The 19,495-nt window shown below is 34.6% G+C and overlaps 1 protein-coding gene across 3 annotated transcripts in view; it reads left to right on the top strand.

Moving 5' to 3' along the window:
• Positions 1-19,495, top strand: part of LOC148942518 (NPC intracellular cholesterol transporter 1-like) — a 179,094-nt gene that overhangs the window by 148,411 nt on the left and 11,188 nt on the right. For all 3 annotated transcript variants that reach the window (XM_089102558.1, XM_089102556.1, XM_089102557.1), the window contains 4 exons: positions 2,649-2,815; positions 5,454-5,578; positions 11,077-11,231; positions 13,045-13,235. In XM_089102558.1, coding sequence (XP_088958684.1) covers positions 2,649-2,815; positions 5,454-5,578; positions 11,077-11,231; positions 13,045-13,235 — 638 coding nt within the window. The remainder of the gene's footprint in view (positions 1-2,648; positions 2,816-5,453; positions 5,579-11,076; positions 11,232-13,044; positions 13,236-19,495) is intronic.

The following is a 19,495-nucleotide window of genomic DNA, read 5'->3' as shown; positions in this document are numbered from 1 at the left end:
ATAGTTTCACAAGACCTCATTAGTACACGTTGAAAAATGCGTGTTTCTTGCATCTTCCTCAATGGAAGGTGCACAAAACTGACCTCCGTTTGGAGCGGAAGTCAGTGACGTTACTCTGTAAGCTCCGCCAGAGTTGACCCATCTCTTTGGATATACTGGTTCCGTCCACCCCCTCAGCACGTTCAGACTTTGGTCTTGCTGTTGCTGTGGGGCATGCCTGGAACTCTATTCCTGTTGGGATTCAGAATTACTGTTGGGGTTCAGAATTCCCATACCCTTGTTTCTTTTAAAAAATAACTAAAAATTTCTGTTGGAAAAGAATGGATGATTGAATTATTTTCTAAATTTTTTAGTTTCTTTTTTATTTATTTTTTTTGTTTTTTTTTAGCGTTGGTTCTTTATGTCGATGATAAAGTATGATTTGTTGTTGGTGTTTGGCGATGTGAAGATCGGTTGTCATCGTGTGAGCATTCGTATGAGCATTCGTGTGAGCATTCGTATGAGCAGTAATTCTTACTTATTTTTGTCTAGGCCTAGTTCAGTAACCTGCAAATGATTATTATGTAGTTTTTTTTTTCAGTTAACTGGCCTGATATTTTTTCTTGGATTGTAGTGTTTTTTATATTTATTGAATAAAAGAACTTGAACCGTAAAATGGATAAGTAAGACCAAGTAGTTAAATTTATATACCTTTTTGTCTGTAAAAATTTAGACATTTATTGGATAAAAGAACTTGAACCGTAAAATGGATAAGTAAGACCAAGTAGTTAAATTTATATACCTTTTTGTCCGTAAAAATTTAGACATTTATTGAATAAAAGAACTTGAACCGTAAAATGGATAAGTAAGACCAAGTAGTTAAATTTATATACCTTTTTGTCCGTAAAAATTTAGACATTTATTGAATAAAAGAACTTGAACCGTAAAATGGATAAGTAAGACCAATTAGTTAAATTTATATACCTTTTTGTCCGTAAAAATTTAGACATTTATTGAATAAAAGAACTTGAACCGTAAAATGGATAAGTAAGACCAAGTAGTTAAATTTATATACCTTTTTGTCCGTAAAAATTTAGACATTTATTGAATAAAAGAACTTGAACCGTAAAATGGATAAGTAAGACCAATTAGTTAAATTTATATACCTTTTTGTCCGTAAAAATTTAGACATTTATTGAATAAAAGAACTTGAACCGTAAAATGGATAAGTAAGACCAAGTAGTTAAATTTATATACCTTTTTGTCCGTCAAAATTTAGACATTTATTGAATAAAAGAGCTTGAACCGTAAAATGGATAAGTAAGACCAAGTAGTTAAATTTATATACCTTTTTGTCCGTAAATATTTAGACATTTATTGAATAAAAGAACTTGAACCGTAAAATGTATAAGTAAGACCAAGTAGTTAAATTTATATACCTTTTTGTCCGTAAAAATTTAGACATTTATTGAATAAAAGATCTTGAACCGTAAAATGGATAAGTAAGACCAAGTAGGTAAATTTATATACCTTTTTGTCCGTAAAAATTTAGACATTTATTGAATAAAAGAACTTGAACCGTAAAATGGATAAGTAAGACCAAGTAGTTAAATTTATATACCTTTTTGTCCGTAAAAATTTAGAAATTTATTGAATAAAAGAACTTGAACCGTAAAATGGATAAGTAAGACCAAGTAGTTAAATTTATATACCTTTTTGTCCGTAAAAATTTAGACATTTATTGAATAAAAGAACTTGAACCGTAAAATGGATAAGTAAGACCAAGTAGGTAAATTTATATACCTTTTTGTCCGTAAAAATTTAGACATTACCAATCATTTGATTCCCAAAGGCAACCACACCGTCAAAGGAAATCTGCACCTTATTATGCTGTTTGTTGCCAACTGTATTTTGCTTATTGTTTACTTATTTTTCACCCGTTTTTTTTATTTTATTTTTTTTTTTTTTTGAATTGGGTGCTCTCTATTACCAAAAACTGCATAACTGCACATGCAGGTCTTTCTCATTAGAAATTGATATCCCAATGTTTCCTAATTTTCTAAGGCACATGTGATAGTATAAGTTTATACCTGTGGAACCTTAAGTTTCCGCTATAAGTTACAGCTTAATCAAGAAATAATTCTACAATTCCAAAATAAACTAAACTGATCGACAGAAAAAGTGTAGTAATTGAAAATGTCTGAAAATATGGAAAAACGTGTAAAAACCCTTAGTCCTTTGGGAGGGGGACAGGCCCCAGGCTCCCACTTAAGTTTGCTTGATTTGCAAGTATTTTTAATTCATAATTCTAAAGATGAATTGTAATGTTCTTGACAAATTTACGGGTTTTTGCAGCCCTCCTCTTTAGACTTTTTTATTAATATGAATTTAGATTTATTAGAGGATCGGCTTGGGTTTAGTTCAGTTTCAAAATTAGTAAATGCACAGATTTTAATTAGTTAAATACATATTTTATTTATTTATTTATGTTTGTTCGATCCCTGCCGTGGCAAGCTTGGGCGACAACCTTTCTACTTGTCTCTGTAAAGCTTACACATCGATTGGACGCCCTGTGCACCAGAAATGTTTCAAGAGGATCTTTATCCTTTTTTATTTATATGTTTATTTATGGATATTTAGTATATATAATACATATATATATATTTTAGTTTTTGACTTCATACTTGGCAGTTGGAGCACCTGTCTACTTTGTCATCCAAGATACTGGATTGAACGCTACTGCTGCAGATGTTCAGAAGAAGATTTGTGGCTCTGCTGGATGTGATATGGACTCCGTGGTTACTCAGATTTACCTTTCAGCTAAAATTGCTAATAGGTAAGGCTTAAAATCAGCGAATTACGCAGAAAGGGGGTGGGGGTCTCCAAAATCCAAAAAACATTGAATTTGAAAAGCTGTACAATAAAGTTATTTATCTTTTATTATTTCCCCACTTTGAAATTTTTTATTATTGCCCCCTCCCCCGAAAAAAATCCTGCATACGTGCCTGATTAAAATGAATTTCTCTGCTATGTGATTATCTGACTTCTCTGCTATCCGCTTAAAATTTGTTTTTCTGTATCTCTCGTGTTTGGAAAAACAGCTGTCGATTTCGAATTTGATTCTAGCTCCGCCCTAATGCTGAACGCCTACATCGCTACTATTACTACTGCTAATACTGCTATTGCTGTTATTACTGCTACTACTACTACTGCTAATACTTCTACTACTGTTACGACTACTACTACTGCTGCTATTTTTACTACTACAACAACTACTGCTACTGCTACTAATGCTACTACTACTAAAACAATTCACTGGAGCACTGAACCACCTGACGCCAACACAGCTGTGCACTCTCTTCCTTCACTCCAATCCAAAAAAAATGATAAACCATCCAGTGGCGGATCCAGGGGGGTGAGAGGGGAGCCCCCCTAAAGTAGTCTAAAGTAGTGTAATTTACCTAATTAACGCAAGTTTGAATTAATTAAACTTGCTTCTAACACAATTTTATTGGATCAACCTATTTTGCACCCCCTCTCCCATAAAAAATCCTGGATCCGCCCCTGAAACCAACACCCCTATTCTACCAGTTGTTAGAACAAAAAAAATCCTTATTTTCAAAAATTTCATCAACCCCCCCCCCCCCCGCCCCCTTTTTATAAAATCCTACATAGGCCAATCGGTTTAGTCCACTGTATATAAATAATATACTAAGACGTAGTTTGTATATAAATTAAGACATGCCTGTCAGACTGGACACTTGCAAACCGCTTTGCCAGCTCACCCAGTTTTTTTCTGCTTTCGCAATTACGAATTATGTAATTTCTAACCATTTCTCATTGATTGACGCATACACACTAACCCGCTAATGCATAAATAAGTTGTAAGAGCTTTTTGTTCGCACCGAGAATGAAGAGCCAGAAATCATCTGCGGTAAACTTACTGCCTAATTATATAAACTGTGATTTATCTTTTGGTTATTTCAAAATTACGAAACTTTCAGGGCAGTGACACATTTTCGTCAGGGTTGCCACGTTGAGTCGTGAAAATGAAAAACTAAAACTAATGAGCTAAATTTGACTGCGCTTTTTGTTCATAAAAATTGAATCATTGACAGTTCTTAAAGGTAACTACGCCTTCAAAGGGAAGTACGCCATCTTCAGGTGTTTGTACTAGATGTTTTTAGCTTTTTTGCTTTGCTTTTTTTTGAGGGGGGGGGGCGGGATTTCCACTTAGGATTTGCTAGATGTTTTCCAGAAAAACTGTCTATGGATTGTTTCGGGTACCCAAATGACTGACTGTATCTCAAACAGTGATCTATGCGAAAAAATGTGGTTCAGTTCCGATTTCTGGGGCTAGGTTGCAAAAAAGGATGAGATGGCTAGGACACGTTCTACTGATGAAGGATCACTGATTGCCAAAGATTTTCCTTGTCCGCCAACCATCTTGGGCCAAATGAAAAGCAGGTCGTCCCGGAACGGGGTAGGAGGATGTCGTAAGGGAAGATTTAACAGAAATGGGAACTTCTTGGAAGGGTGTAAATAGGGAGGCTTTGAATAGATTGATATGGAAAAGGAGCGTGTGTAGCTGTGTTGGCCTCAGGCGGCTTGGTGCTGCAGTGAATTAGTATCAAACTGTTTGTGGTAAGTAAGGAGTGACCCGACTCAATAGTAACCGAAACTCTAAAAAACAGAATTTCGATACCAATAGATACATCAAAAGAATCAGATTTTTATGTTGATTTTAAACATATAAGTTTCCTCAATTTTAGCGTTACCCATCAAAGTTACGCGCCTGAGAAAATCTGCCTTATTTTCGAAAACAGGGGGAAACACTCCCTAAAAGCTATAGAACCTTAATGAAAATCACACCATCATATTCAGCGTATCAGGAAACTCTCCTGTTGAGGTTTCAAGCTCCTATCTGCAAAAAATGTGGAATTTTGTACTAATTAAACAAAAAAAAAAACAAGTGTTTTTTTAAACTGAAAGTAAGGAGCGACATTAAAACTTAAAACGAACAGAAATTATTCTCTATATGAAAGGGGCTGTTCCCTCCTCAATGCCTCGCTCTTTACGCTAAAGTTTTTTATTGTTTTAAAAAATAGAGTTGTGAGAAAGGGTCAAACTTTAGCGTAAAGAGCGAGGCGTTGAGGAGGGGACAGCCCCTTTCATATACGGACTAATTTCTGTTCGTTTTAAGTTTTAATGTCGCTCCTTACTTTCAGTAAAAAAAAAAATTGTTTTTGTTATTTAATTAGTAGTAGAAACCAGAATTCTATGACTGTGTACCATAGTTCTGCCCTAGGATGGATGGATGGATACATGGATGATAGAGTATCTATCTACAAGTGAAAATGACGTCATTTTTATACAATCCGCTTGCTAAATCTCAGTATTGGTAAGATGTCATTGTGAATGAGCTTTTACTTTCACTGAATATAGTCTTGTTTAACAGATATTTGTGTTTGCAGGACCTACATCGCTACGCCTTCCAGCTCCTGGTTGGATGACTTTTATGATTGGCTTGACTATGGAGGAGACTTTTATGGTTGCTGTTTTGTTGACGATAATGGAGATTTTTGCCCATCTTCTCAAGGTGAGCTTTTTCTTATATATATATATATATATATATATATATATATATATATATATATATATATATATATATATATATATATATATATATATATATATATATATATATATATATATATATATATATATATATATATATATATATATATATATATATATATATATATATATATATATATATATATATATATATATATATATATATATATATAGATTTATAGATTTATAGATTTATAGATTTATATATATATATATATATATATATATATATATATATATATATATATATATATATATATATATATATATATATATATATATATATATATATATATATATATATCTTTATATCTATATATATATACTTTATATCTTTATATATATATATACATATATATATATATATATATATATATATATATATATATATATATATATACTATATATATATATATATATATATATATATATATATATATATATATATATATATATATATATATATATATATATATATATATACATATATATATATATATATATATATATATATATATATATATATATATATATATATATATATATATATATATATATATAATGTTTTAGAGGTAATTACTTGGCTAAAAAAAAAAAAAAAAAAGGACAGACAGAGAAGAAGAAAAGAACTGTCATCCTAATCCAGCAATTGAGATAAATGTGCACTTGAACGAGGTTTTGACCTTACTCATCTATCCAATTACCTAAGACAAAACAGTATAACCGAACCGTCAACCAAATCGAAATGTCCAAATCCATGCAAAATCGTCATCAATAAATGTAAGCCGTTGTAAATTTACAAGCAAAGGCACCTTAAATCTAACGAAATATTTCCAAGTAGTAACCTTTCATTAGGGTTCATCAGAAGAATACCACCTTCCTTAATGGGCTTCGACGCTTTACTTTCTTTACTCGTCACAGTGGAGTGTCTACCATAAGATCTTTATGGTATCCCAATGTTAGATAAAACTTGTGAAATACATGCACACTAGTAAAACTATTCAAAAAATACATACAAAATAAGATTGGTTCTATCCTTAATGAAATCCCTTGGGTCAATGAAACGCAAAAACAATTCTGGAACAATTAAAGACTGGTCTGGATGTGAGTTCGAAAACAAAGTGTTTTAGTTGTATCTGGAAGCAATTATAAACTTAAAGTCCTTCAAGCTGTTTGGAAACAATGTACAAACACAGAATTCCAAAAAAGAAAAGTGAAAAAAAAATTATATTGAAATGCATTTCATTTTTTCTTTATAATTTTTTGTATATTTACCTAAAAGTTCATGATACAGAAAACTAAATTTTTTAAATTGCCAACTAATTTTATTGGCAGACAAGCCTCTTAAGACCAGTTTTTGGCTAAGCGTTTGACATCTATTTTTAAAATCTGTGTAATTACTGAAAATTCTTACATACCTAAATAGTAGGGAATAAAAAGCTGAATAAGTGATATTTGAATATATATTACTTTCGAGGAATGGAAAATTAATTACTTCAAAATTAAAAGCATCCGTTTTATTATATATTTTTAAAAACTAATTTATTATTATCTGAAATATTAATATTTAAATCTAAGAAATGATCAGAATATCCTGTCCCATAGCTAGGCACTTTGAGATACATATTTGAGTTCCGAAAAAGGTTCCTATGGATTCTGCGAGAGTGAGATAACATGTGAACTATGATAAAAAAGAAAAAACATGGAAGGGATAAGAATCTGTTCTATGAGGGGTCCTTGGTCTGTTTGCATGGTTATGTATGGATAAAAATATTGAAAACATTGGATATCCGAACAAAGTACCGAGAAGCTCTACAAGTAACTATGAGATGATGCGTGAGTTACAGTGAAAAAAATATAGAAGAGATATTTAAATGTTTCGCAGGGGTTTCTTGAGATAGCCAACCTGCTTTCATGGTTACACGTGGTTAAAAAGTTAAACAAAAATCCCAGAAGTTATGCATGAAAGAGTAGGATAATGTGTGATCTGCGATGAACAAGTATGGTATAGTATATTTGATAGTATATGGTATATATGGTATATATATATATTAAATATGTATGTAGTATATAGGCATATGTATATGGTATTTAAGTATATGTATATTATGTATATAGTATATGGTATAGTATATAGTATATTTTGCGCAAGGATTCCTTGAGACGTGTAATTAATTATTATAGTTGAGTATCAGAGCATGGATAAAAGTCTGAAAAGCACAAGTACTCCATAAAAGACATCTAGATCAGTCTTTCTACTTTAGGCTTTTTCCTCCTAAAATGGGTTATTTGAGGTGTTCTTGGGGTAAACTTTTTTATTTAAGGCTTTTCTAGGGATTTTTGTGAGTTTTTTGGATTTTTTAGGGATTTCTATGATTCATTATTTGAATTTCTGAAGATTATTCTCCTTGTATTTTGTTATTCCATCGTTGCTATGATGCTGTTTTCGTACAAAATTGAATTGAATATTAAACATGTTATTACCATTTTCAAGTGTTCCGAAACTGGGCTAGTCAATTTTATATGCAGAGATGCAGTTTGTATAAAGCTCAATCCTAGACGTTTTGCAAACAAAAATGAGATAATATATTAACTACGATGAAAAAAGCTTTGAACGGTTATACTAAATATGTTGTGTAAGGGATTCTTAAGGAGGGTTGTGACCAGCGTTGCCAACGTGGTACAATAGTTTGTGTACATTATAATTTTTTGGGTAAATTTGGGCTTTACTTGATCCTTTAACATTTGGATATCTGTTCAAGTTTTAGGTATCGAAAATATTCTTCTTTTTCCGGCAAATTTTAACCCGCTGATCAAATAATATGAAATTTACTGTTCGCGGTACAATTTTAGTCGAAAAACTGGTACGGTTTTACGGCATATATCCTATTTTCATAGTTACAGATATTTAAAAAGTTAAAAAACACTCGTGTTTTGCAAAAGATACCTAGAGATTTTGAATGCAAAAAGGGCATATGTGATTCACGATGAAAATGTGAGGGAAAAATATGTATATGTTGCTCAGAGGCTCCTTGGGACCTGTAATTTATCATCGCTGTTAATGAAAAACACTAGCGTTTCGCAACTAGATTGGTTTAATTTAATTCAAATTTAACTAATTGGTTTTGCATATCTAGTTTTACGGCTTTTATGGTTTACGGCCCTGACGAAACCAGAAAAAAAGAAAATTTCAATTGCAGTATAAAGCCGCTTGAGGCCAACATAGCAGCACAAAGTTAACTAATTGGTTTTGCTTATCCACTTTCACAGTTCAACGTGACGAAACCGGAAAAAAAGAATACGAAAATGTTCATTGCAGCATAAGGCTGCTAGAGGCCATCATAGCAGCACACACTTAACTAATTGACAAATTTAATTAATGTGTTTTGCTTATCTACTTTTACGGTTCAACGTGGCAACCCTGACGAAACTAGAGGAAAAGGAATAAAATGTTCATTGCAGCATGAGGACGCCTGAGGCCAACATAGCACCACAAATCTGATAGAATCTAACTTGACCCCGTCTCTTCCCCCTTAGGAATGACACCTTGACTTTACTTCTCATGGGCGCAAATTGCCCTCTTTTAAAGGTTGTGCACTGAATTATAGATTAATAGATAGATAGATAGTTTATTTTAGCCCACCATTAAACAAAAACATGGTGGAGTACGAGACACAAAAAAGGAAAAAAAAGGAACATCACGAAAAACGCTACTTCAAGACGATTAAACTATATGCACTACACACACTTATAGCTGGTATATTACGTGCAATGGGAGAAAATCATATAGGTGCTCAAGTGCACCTTTTTCTAGCATTGCTTTCCTCCTCTGCCACAACTTCACGCGGATCTGGAATTTGATACTTATTCAAGAGGAGTGTATTCCTTTTGGGAGCGGTATTATGAATATAGATGTGACAGCTCAGCGATTCTCCTTTTAACGTTTTGCCCCTCAACTATTGGCTAGTTGGCTTTGTAGAACACCAACAACTGTTGGGCCTCTTGATCCATCTCCTCCCCCTTACGACTGACACCTTGACTTTATTTCTCATGGGTGCAAATTTCCCTCTCTTAAAGGTTGTGTGTTGAGTCATAGATTAATGAATATAGGTTTGATAAATCGGCGATTTTTCTTTTAACGTTTTGCCCCTCAACTATTGGCTAGTTGGCTTTGTAGAACACCAACAGCTGTTGGGCTTCTTGATCAGTCTCCTCCCCCTTACGACTGACACATTGACTATATCTCTCAAGGGTGCAAATTTCCCTTTCTTAAAGGTTGTGTGTTGAGTCATAGATTAATGAATATAGGTTTGATAAATCGGCAATTTTTCTTTTAACGTTTTGCCCCTCAACTATTGGCTAATTGGCTTTGTAGAACACCAACAGCTGTTGGGCTTCTTGATCTGTCTCCTCCCCCTCACGACTGACACCTTGACTTTATTTCTCATGGGTACAAATTTCCCTCTCTTAAAGGTTGTGTGTTGAGTCATAGATTAATGAACATAGGTGTGACAGATCGGCGATTTTTCTTTTAACGTTTTGCCCATCAACTGTTGGCTAGTTGGCAGTGTTGAATCCCAAAAGCCGTTGGGCTCCCTCTCTTTTTCCAAAGGGTTCTCTTTCATGGGAGAAGGGGAGATAGAGGCCCCCAAAAGCGGCAGGAAGAGTGGCGGATTAGTAGCTAAACACGCTATAGTTTCTTGGCTATATTTTCCTCGAGGATAGCCACTTCCATAGCGTCTTGAAGGTTTGAATCGCAGTTCTGAGTTTCCAGGCCGGTTTAATCCACTGCGCTCGAACAAGGCAAAAATATTATAAACTTCAATTTTTCTTTTGAATTTGACTGCTGCAACCTAGGCCGGAACTTTTACACCTGTATTGAAAGGTAGATCTCAGAGCCCTTGGGCTACTGTAGGTTTAACAAGAAAGAGCAAGATAATATGAGAACTGGGCTGAAGAGATGGTTAAAAAGATCTAAAAACCATAGTGATCATCAAAAGGTAACTACAGCTTCTGCAAGAAAAGTGTGAGGTGACATGTAATCTACGATGGAAAAGTGTGGAAGAAATATGTAGATGTTATGCACGGGTTCCTTGATTCATTTAATTTATTTGTATTTTTCCAGATGGTTAAAATGACTTTAGTGCTCTATGAAGGATAATTTAAGGTTCTGTAAGAAAGGGTGATGTAATATATGAATTTTGATAAAAAAAAATCTAGAAGGGATATGCGTATGTAAGGGCTATTGAGATAGGTTGCCTATTTTCGTGGTTATACATGGTTATAAAGGTGGGAAAACACCACTATTGCACAAAAGGTGCCTATAGACTTTGCGTGAAAGAGTAAGACAACATGTGATCTTCGCACAAGAAGTATTGAACAGATTTGTATATTGTATATCTTGCGTATATGTGCGTATGTTGCTAATTGTTGAAAAGTTGGTAATTGTAATTTTTTCAGATCAGATTATGTGCGCAAGGTGCGAACCAACCTATGTTGTCAATAATAATAAAAAGTGGCCTACACAAGAATCATTTGACAAATATTTTGAATTTTATTTAAATGACAACCCTGGTATGGAATGTCCAAAAGGTGGCCATCCCTCCTATGGAACAGTAAGTAAAATCTCAGTTTACTTTTTATAATTTCCAGTTTTGTTTTGGTTCAACCCACTTTCTAGGGATATAATGAGACAAAGGTTGAGGTGGTTTGGACACGTTCTGCCGATGAAGGATGACAGATTGTCAAAGATTCTCCTTGTCGCCCAACCGTCTTGGGCCAAACGAAAAGAAGGTCGTCCAGTGGGGTTGAAGGATGTCGTAAGGAAAGATTTAAGGGAATTGGGAACGTTTTGCAAAGATGTAAAAAAGAGGATTTAAATAGATTTGGAAGGAGGAGTAGCGTACGTAGCTGTGTTGGCCTAAGGTGGCTTGGGGATGTAGAAAGTTGTTAGTAGTAGTAGTAGATGTTGTTTTAGATTTTGTATTTTATTCATGTTTTTTTTGCTATAAACTTTGTTATGCTTACATAACAAAGTTGTGTTATGCTCAAACTCCTGCTTATCTCTTTTCGTTTCTGCTTATTCGTTTCTGTTTCTTTACAATGTATTTATCTTGCTTCAGCGGATTGGTATCAATATTTATACCTTTTTAAATGTTGCAATTACTGCTATAATACTGGGACCTAAGGTTAACTTATATCTTACTCATGAAGGAAACAAAGAACAAATCTCAAAACTTTAAAGGGAAATTTCAGTTTTTAAGGGTTCGTATCGTAGTATCGAATCATTTATATATACATTCATAGTTACATTCCTGTACATTCTTCTTTTGAAATTTTGATTGAAGAAATAAAAAAAAATTGCCCTTTCCCCCTGATTTTGAAAAAGTACATTATGTACCTAGTGCTATGCTTTATTTACTGTGCTATACTTGCTTAATCCATTATACTTTATATAATTGCTTTTTAGGCTTTTAGTGTAACTACTTACAAACCACCTGGCACATACTCTCGACAAGCATATCAGCGTGACTGTACAGCATATCAGCGTAAGACGGGGGGGGGTTTACCAACCTAAAATTAGTCGGAAGCACCACTCCCCACACACCTCTTCAGAAAAATTGAGAAGCATGGGCTCTTACGATTTGATTTCTCTTACGGAAAATGTGGAAGAATCGTTCAAGTTTAGAGATTAAGCGGGGGGGGCCGTCTAATTCGGTAAAATTTACGAAGATCGCCTCCCCCCCCCCCAAAACATGAGCCTCGGGACGCCCCTGGCCTCAGGATGCTTGGTTCTGCAACGGACTGTTAACAACAGCAGTTCATTATATGCTTAAATTTAAACTAAATCTATTGAGCTAATATAATAATTTTGTCTCGGTGAATGGACGGATATGAGACTAATGAATCTGATGATATGAGTGTCCTGTTATTTTGATGCAAGTTATAGCAGGAGGCTTGTCGTAAAATTGCTTGTTTGAGAAGGAGCATATACCTTAAGACAAAAAAAAAGTTGAAATAAAGAACGCTTACATTTTTTTGGTCAGTTTTTTTCTGGCTCACTGTCCATATTGATTAGGATTTCTATAAGACAGACGCCTGTTGTCCATATTGGTTAGGACAGTGTTGTTTATTCAGTCTGTTATCAGGCATAAAGTCGACAACAAAACAGTAATAAAAATACTTGTAGTAACATTAGTAAAATTACCAAATTAGTATAATAAAATTTAGTAAAACTATAAAAATTATACAATAAGAAAAATTATAACATCAATCAAACAGTAGTAGAATTGCTTGTTTCAAAGGAAGCATGTGCCTTTAGACAAAAAAAAAAAAGCTGGAATAAAGAAAATTTACATTTTCCTTGGCAAGTTATTTGGCTTTTTTCTATAGTGGTTTGTATGTCTTAAGATCGAGATTGTTTTCCAGGCTGTTAACAGGCATAAAGTGGAGAACAAAACAGTAATAAAGAGTAGCTACTTTCAAACGTACCACTCAGTAATGAAGACTTCCGCCGACTACTATAACGGAATGGCAGCTGCTCGACAAGTCGCTGACAATATCACGAGAATGCTGAATGGTGGGAATCACGAAGGCCCTCACCATGTATTCCCTTACAGGTAAGCTTAGAAGATAGGATACATACCCGCATACCGCGTTTCCATCTCCCCTCCAAAATTTAGGCATACACCTGCGTCTTGCATCCGCTCTCCCGCCTTTCAGAGGCAAAGCTGTAGTGTTGCTTATAGTAAAGGCCATACGGCTCCAATGTTTTATTATTATTTTGTTTCCTCAGAGACACTTCTTACAAAAGAAGTTGTCGTAGAAGCTTCAAAGGGGGCTTATCTATTTGGAAAACGAAAGTTCTAGTTTTCTTTCTACGATTCGACAGTGATTAGAGGGCAACTAGCCCCACCCCCACACAACTTATTCCCACAAACACAACTCATCCACGCTTTGTGTTAGCCATTTGTTTCCTGGTAGTTGATTTACTGATTTAAAATCTATTTTTGATTATGAGAGACCACCACATCCAACGGGACATGGGTATTCGGTTTTACACTGGGGGTATATAAGGTTTTAGTAGAAGGCATTGTCGTATAAACTTAAAAACGTGTTTATTCGATTGGAAATTCAACGAGCTCGTGTCCTTTTTAACTTCCGAAAGTGATTGGTGCACCAATTGCCCCCCCCCCCCACCCACATCATTCCCAAAATCACATCCAATAAAAAATTTTAGATAGCCATTTTGTTCAGCGTAGTTGATTTTCAGATAGAAAATATATTTTTGAAGAGGACACTCCCCCACAACCCTCAGGGCAAGGGTTTTAAGTTATGCCCTGGGGGCATATAAGGTTTTTACAGAAGACGTTGTCGTAGAAACTTCAAAAAAGGCTCATTCGATTGGAAATTCAAAAAGCTAGTTGATTTCCAGATAGAAAATATGTTTTTGAGGAGGACACTCCCCCACAACCTTCAGGGCAAGGGTTTTAAGATATGCCCTGGGGGCATAAAAGGTTTTTATGGAAGGTGTTTTGGTAGAAACTTCAAAAAAGGCTCATTACATTTGAAATTCAAAGGGATAGTGCTCTTTTTGATAGCCGAAACTGCTTGGAGGGGAACTAGCCCCCCCCCCCCCCACACCCATCATTCCCCCAAACACATCCAATCAAAATTTTGAGATAGCCATTTTGTTCAGCATAGTTGATTTCCAGATAGAAAATATGTTTTTGAGGAGGACAATCCCACACAACCCTCAGGGCAATGGTTTTAAGTTATGCTCTGGGGGCATATAAGGTTTTTATAGAAGGTGTTGTTGTAGAAACTTTAAAACAGGCTCATTCGATTGGAAATTAAAGGGCTAGTGCCCTTTTTAAATAATTTCTGAGACCACACTGGCTAATCATGATAAACAAAAAATCGCGAAGAAAGGAAACGAGGACAATTAACAGCCAGTGAAAAAATTGAAAAAATTATGCAAATATTTCGGTCAAGACCTCCGCTTGACCGTCCTCAGTGCAGAATAAAACTGATAAAAATATAAAACCAAACCTTAAAATAAAAACACCAAACTAAAATTGGACGACCCTTTCCTAGTAACGGTGAAAGGGTAACTCAAAAGGGTTACCCTTTCACCGTTACTAGGAAAGGGTCGTCCAATTTTAGTTTGGTGTTTTTATTTTAAGGTTTGGTTTTTATATTTTTATCAGTTTTATTCTGCACTGAGGACGGTCAAGCGGAGGTCTTGACCGAAATATTTGCATAATTTTTTCAATTTTTTCACTGGCTGTTAATTGTCTTCGTTTCCTTTCTTCGCGATTTTTTGTTTATAGTGCCCTTTTTAATAGTCGAAAGTTATTGGAGGGCAACTAGCCCCCCCCCACGCCCATCATTTCCCCAAACACATACCATCAAAATTTTGAGATAGCCATTTTGTTCAGCGTAGTTGATTTTTAGATAGAAAATATATTTTTGAGGAGGACACTCCCCCACAACCTTCAGGGCAAGGGTTTTAAGATATGCCCTGGGGGAATATAAGGTTTTTATAGAAGGCGTTGTCGTAGAAACTTCAAAAAAGGCTCATTCGATTGGAAATTCAAAGGCATAGTGCCCTTTTTAATACTTGAAAGCGATTGGAGGGCAACTACCCCCCCCCCCACGCTCATCATTCCCCCAAACACATCCAATCAAAATTTGAGATAGCCATTTTGTTAACCGTAGTTGATTTTCACACAGAAAATATATTATTGAGGAGGACACTCCCCCACAACCCTTAGGGCAAGGGTTTTAAGTTATGCCCTGAGAGCATATAAGGTTTTTATAGAAGGCGTTGTCCTAGAAACTTCAAAAAATGCTCATTCAATTGGAAATTCAAAGGGCTAGTGCCTTTTTTAATATTCGAAAGTGATTTGAGGGCAACCAGCCCTCCCTCCCCCCTACCCACGCCCATCATTCCCCCAAACACATCCAATAGAAATTTTTAGATAGCCATTTTGCTCAGCTTAGTTGATTTTCAGATAGAAAATATGTTTTTGAGGAGGACACTCCCCCACAACCCTCAAGGCAATGGTTTTAAGTTATACCCTGGGGGCATATAAGGTTTTTATAGAAAGCGGTGTCGTAGAAACTTCAAAAAAGGCTTATTTGATTGGGAATTCACAGGGCTCGTGCCCTTTTTAATAGTCGAAAGTGATTTGAGGGCAACTAACCCCGTCTCACGCCCACCTTTTCCCCAAACACATCCAATCAAAACTTTGAGACAACCATATTATTAAACGTAGTTTTATGTTCTGGAAATTTGCTGTTTGAGGATGACAACTCTCCCACAGCCCTCAGGACAAGGGTTATAATTTAAGGATTCTCCGAATCCTTCATATCATTTTTTTATGGAAGGGATACTCGTATAAAACTTTAGAGAGGGCTCATATGATTGGAAATTGAAAGTTCTTGTTCACTTTTTAAGAGTCAAAACAGATTGGAGGGCAACTAGCCCCCCCCCCTCCTCCACGCCCTAAATGCATCAGATAAAAATTTTGTTAAAAATAGTTGAAAGGTTAAGTAACAAAACTCTGGCGTCGACAAAACCCCCCTGGGCCCGGGGGCAGTAAGGGATTCTCGTATAAACTTCAGAAAGGGCTCTTTTGATTGTAAATTGGAAGTTCTAGTCAATCTCTTACGAGTTAAAATCGATCTAAGGGCAAATACCCTCCCCCCACGCCCTATTCCCAGCCCCTCCCCTTGAACTAATTCTGTTTATACCTGGACGGCCAATGAGAGTCAGAATGTTTTGGTATTAGCACACACCTATTAGGCATCTGCTCTCCTCCCTAACAAAGAAAGAAACAGAGAGTTTATGGCAGTGGCGGATCCAGGGGAGGGGCGAGGGACGCCTCCCCCTAACGTAGTCTAAAGTAATGTAATTTAATTAATTAACGCAAGATTGCGTTAATTAAACTTGCTCATAACACAATTTTATCAGATCAACCTATTTTGCCCCTCCCCCTAAAAAATCCTGGATCCGCCCCTGGTGTAAGGGCACTATAAATTTTAATTTGTAATTCAATGAACCCCGTTCAAAAGTTTATGCGACCACCTCTTCCACATAAAGTGCCCCGGGAAAAATAAATAAGTATTTATTCATTGAACCCTTATGGCTCTTTACTTAGGTAACGCTGTAGCACTGCTTCTGACCTAAAAAATTGATTAGAAATTTCAGCTTCCATTTTTATGAATATCCGAAATTATCTGAGGGGAATATGTTTGGGGGAGTATATTCCACGGCTGGGAAATTTCTGCTGGGTAGAATTTATCGCGGGGGATTTATCAGCAGGAAAAGAAAATGTTCTTTGAGGGGGGGAGGAATTTCCCAGGGGTGGGTTTTCCAATTGTGAATCATTCTGGGAGGGGACGACTAAACTCATTCGATAATATTCTAAATTTTACATCTGAAAGTAACGGGAATGAAGAATCAATGGAAATGTCAGAGATAGCACTTCGGGTTCCTTTAGACGAGTTTGTTAGTGTCTTTTGAAAAAAAAACATTTTCGTGAGACATATTAATTTCATTTGTATTACTTTCTCTGTGGCTGCTCAATTATGTATTTGAGGGGGAGATTCCCCCCCCCCCGCAACTGTCCCCGCTAAGGTTTCAGTTTTTATCTCAAGCCTTAAAAATGAACGCAATGCGATAAAAGTATAACTCAAAATAACATATATAGAGTAATATATGCAAATAACACGGAACAATTAAACAAAATTGCATATTATGAGTTGAGGTTCACCCAAATGATGGGCCAGAGGGCTCACCATTCCACAATCTATGAAATCAATCCTGCAATAACTAAAAATATAAAGTATTTTTCAGTATTTTAACGTCTTCCACAACTCAAACGGTCCAACATTCTACAGCCCAATGAGTCTGTCTGATCTCCTAAATTGGGAACAGAGGAGATCAGTGACGTTCCGCCCCGTATTGGATGAGTCTCCAACCTCACCCTCCCCCTCTCCTACTGTCTACGCTAAAGTTTTCTTCCTTCTGCCAACTACGCCGCCCCCACCCCAAAGACTTCAATAATGTAAAGTTTTGTATGGAAAGAACACATAGTAAATCTATTATAATTATCCAATTATAAGGTTAAAATACATACTCTGTGAAAGATACAAAATTGCTTGGCACACAAAATCCTATTAAGTTCAATTCAAAACAGTCGTGATCCCTTTGTGTCAGCAAGTAAAATGGTCTAAACTCCCTCATTGAAGCTATTTTTCAATCCATTCATTTTTGCCAATCGCTGTCCACAAGCTATGCAAGCTGTCTATTGTTCATATATAAGGTTTTCATCTAGGATGTAATCGTACGGACTTCGAAAGAATCCTCATTCAATTTATAAATTGAGAGTTCTAGATCCGTTTCTTTAAAGTCAAGAATAATCGGACAGTAAACACCCCCCCCCCTCCCATGCAATAAAAACTTGAAACTTTTTGCAATAAAAAACGAACAAAAATTAATTAAATAAAAACTTTCCGAAAAATAAGTTTTTCAAAGAAAATTAAAGGCCATTTTAAACTAAAGCTCAGTAGATATTGATATCTTCTAAAATTCAAACTCAAAATTACCAGAAATTACTATTAAAGAATAAATGAAACCCAAACCGAACAGAAATTAAATAAACAATCATAGCAAAAAACAAACAATAAGTAATAATATAAATGAATAATTATATCTTAAAGCGAGTAACGCTTCGATTGAATATGAAAATCAAGCTTAAAACGAAAAAGAATAGATTGCTATTAAAGTGTAAATGAAACTTAAAATGAACAGAAATTAAATAAACAATCAATGCGAACAAACATACAATATATATTAATGTAAATGAATACATAAATCTTAAAACGAGTGAAACTTAAATTGAAGATGCAAATCAAGTTTGAATCGAATAAAAATAACTACAAACAAGAGTTGGGTATCGCCTCACTGCAGAAGCCCAAAACCTACTGCGTCATTGGCGCTTTACTGAAAACGAATTATATTACAAATGTTTTCTTTTGTACTTAATACTGAAAATAAATATTTAAATTACAGTAATATTTTGAACTGATGGGCTTTCAGCAATTAATATCATTATACATCAAATATTCAGTTTAATTTATTAGTTATTTTCAAGATTGGTCAAGACAAATATAGTTTCACTACAAACAAAATTTTGATACTGCCCCCTTTTTTAACTGTAAAAACCTAAAGCCTTCTGCGTCATTGGTGCTTCACTGAAATCGAATTTCTCTTACATTACAAATTAATTCTTTTCCAGTTCTTACAGCATTGAAAATGAAAACAAAAATTACAGTGAAAAAAAAATGTTGAACTGATGGATCTTTCAACAATTAATATCATTATGTATCTAATATTCAATTGGATTTTGTTTATACTTTCCAAGACTATTCAAGACACACATAGTTTTCAGTAAAGCACCATTGAAGCAGCAGGTTTTCGGCTTCTGCAGCGAGGCGATACCCAAACTCTTGTTTGTAGTTATTTTTATTCGATTCAAACTTTATTTCCATATTCAATTTAAGTTTCACTCGTTTTAAGATTTATTTATTCATTTAAATTAATATATATTATATTTTTGTTCGCATTGATTGTTTATTTAATTTCTGTTTATTTTAAGTTTCATTTATAATTTAATAGAAAACTATTCTTATTCGTTTTAAGCTTGATTTTCATATTCAATCTAAGCATTACTCGCTTTAAGATATATTTATTCATTTATATTATTACTTGTTGTTTTTTTTTGCTATGATTGTTTATTTAATTTCTGTTCGTTTTGGGTTTCATTTATTCTTTAATATTAATTTCTAGTCGTTTTGAGTTTCAATTTTA

This window comes from Artemia sp. Qi Xiang Cuo, chromosome 16 (assembly GCF_049724085.1).
Source record: "Artemia sp. Qi Xiang Cuo chromosome 16, ASM4972408v1, whole genome shotgun sequence".
In the NCBI taxonomy this organism is placed as follows: domain Eukaryota; kingdom Metazoa; phylum Arthropoda; class Branchiopoda; order Anostraca; family Artemiidae; genus Artemia; species Artemia sp. Qi Xiang Cuo.
Note: the sequence above shows the minus strand (reverse complement) of the source record. Positions and strands in the feature narration are given on the sequence as shown.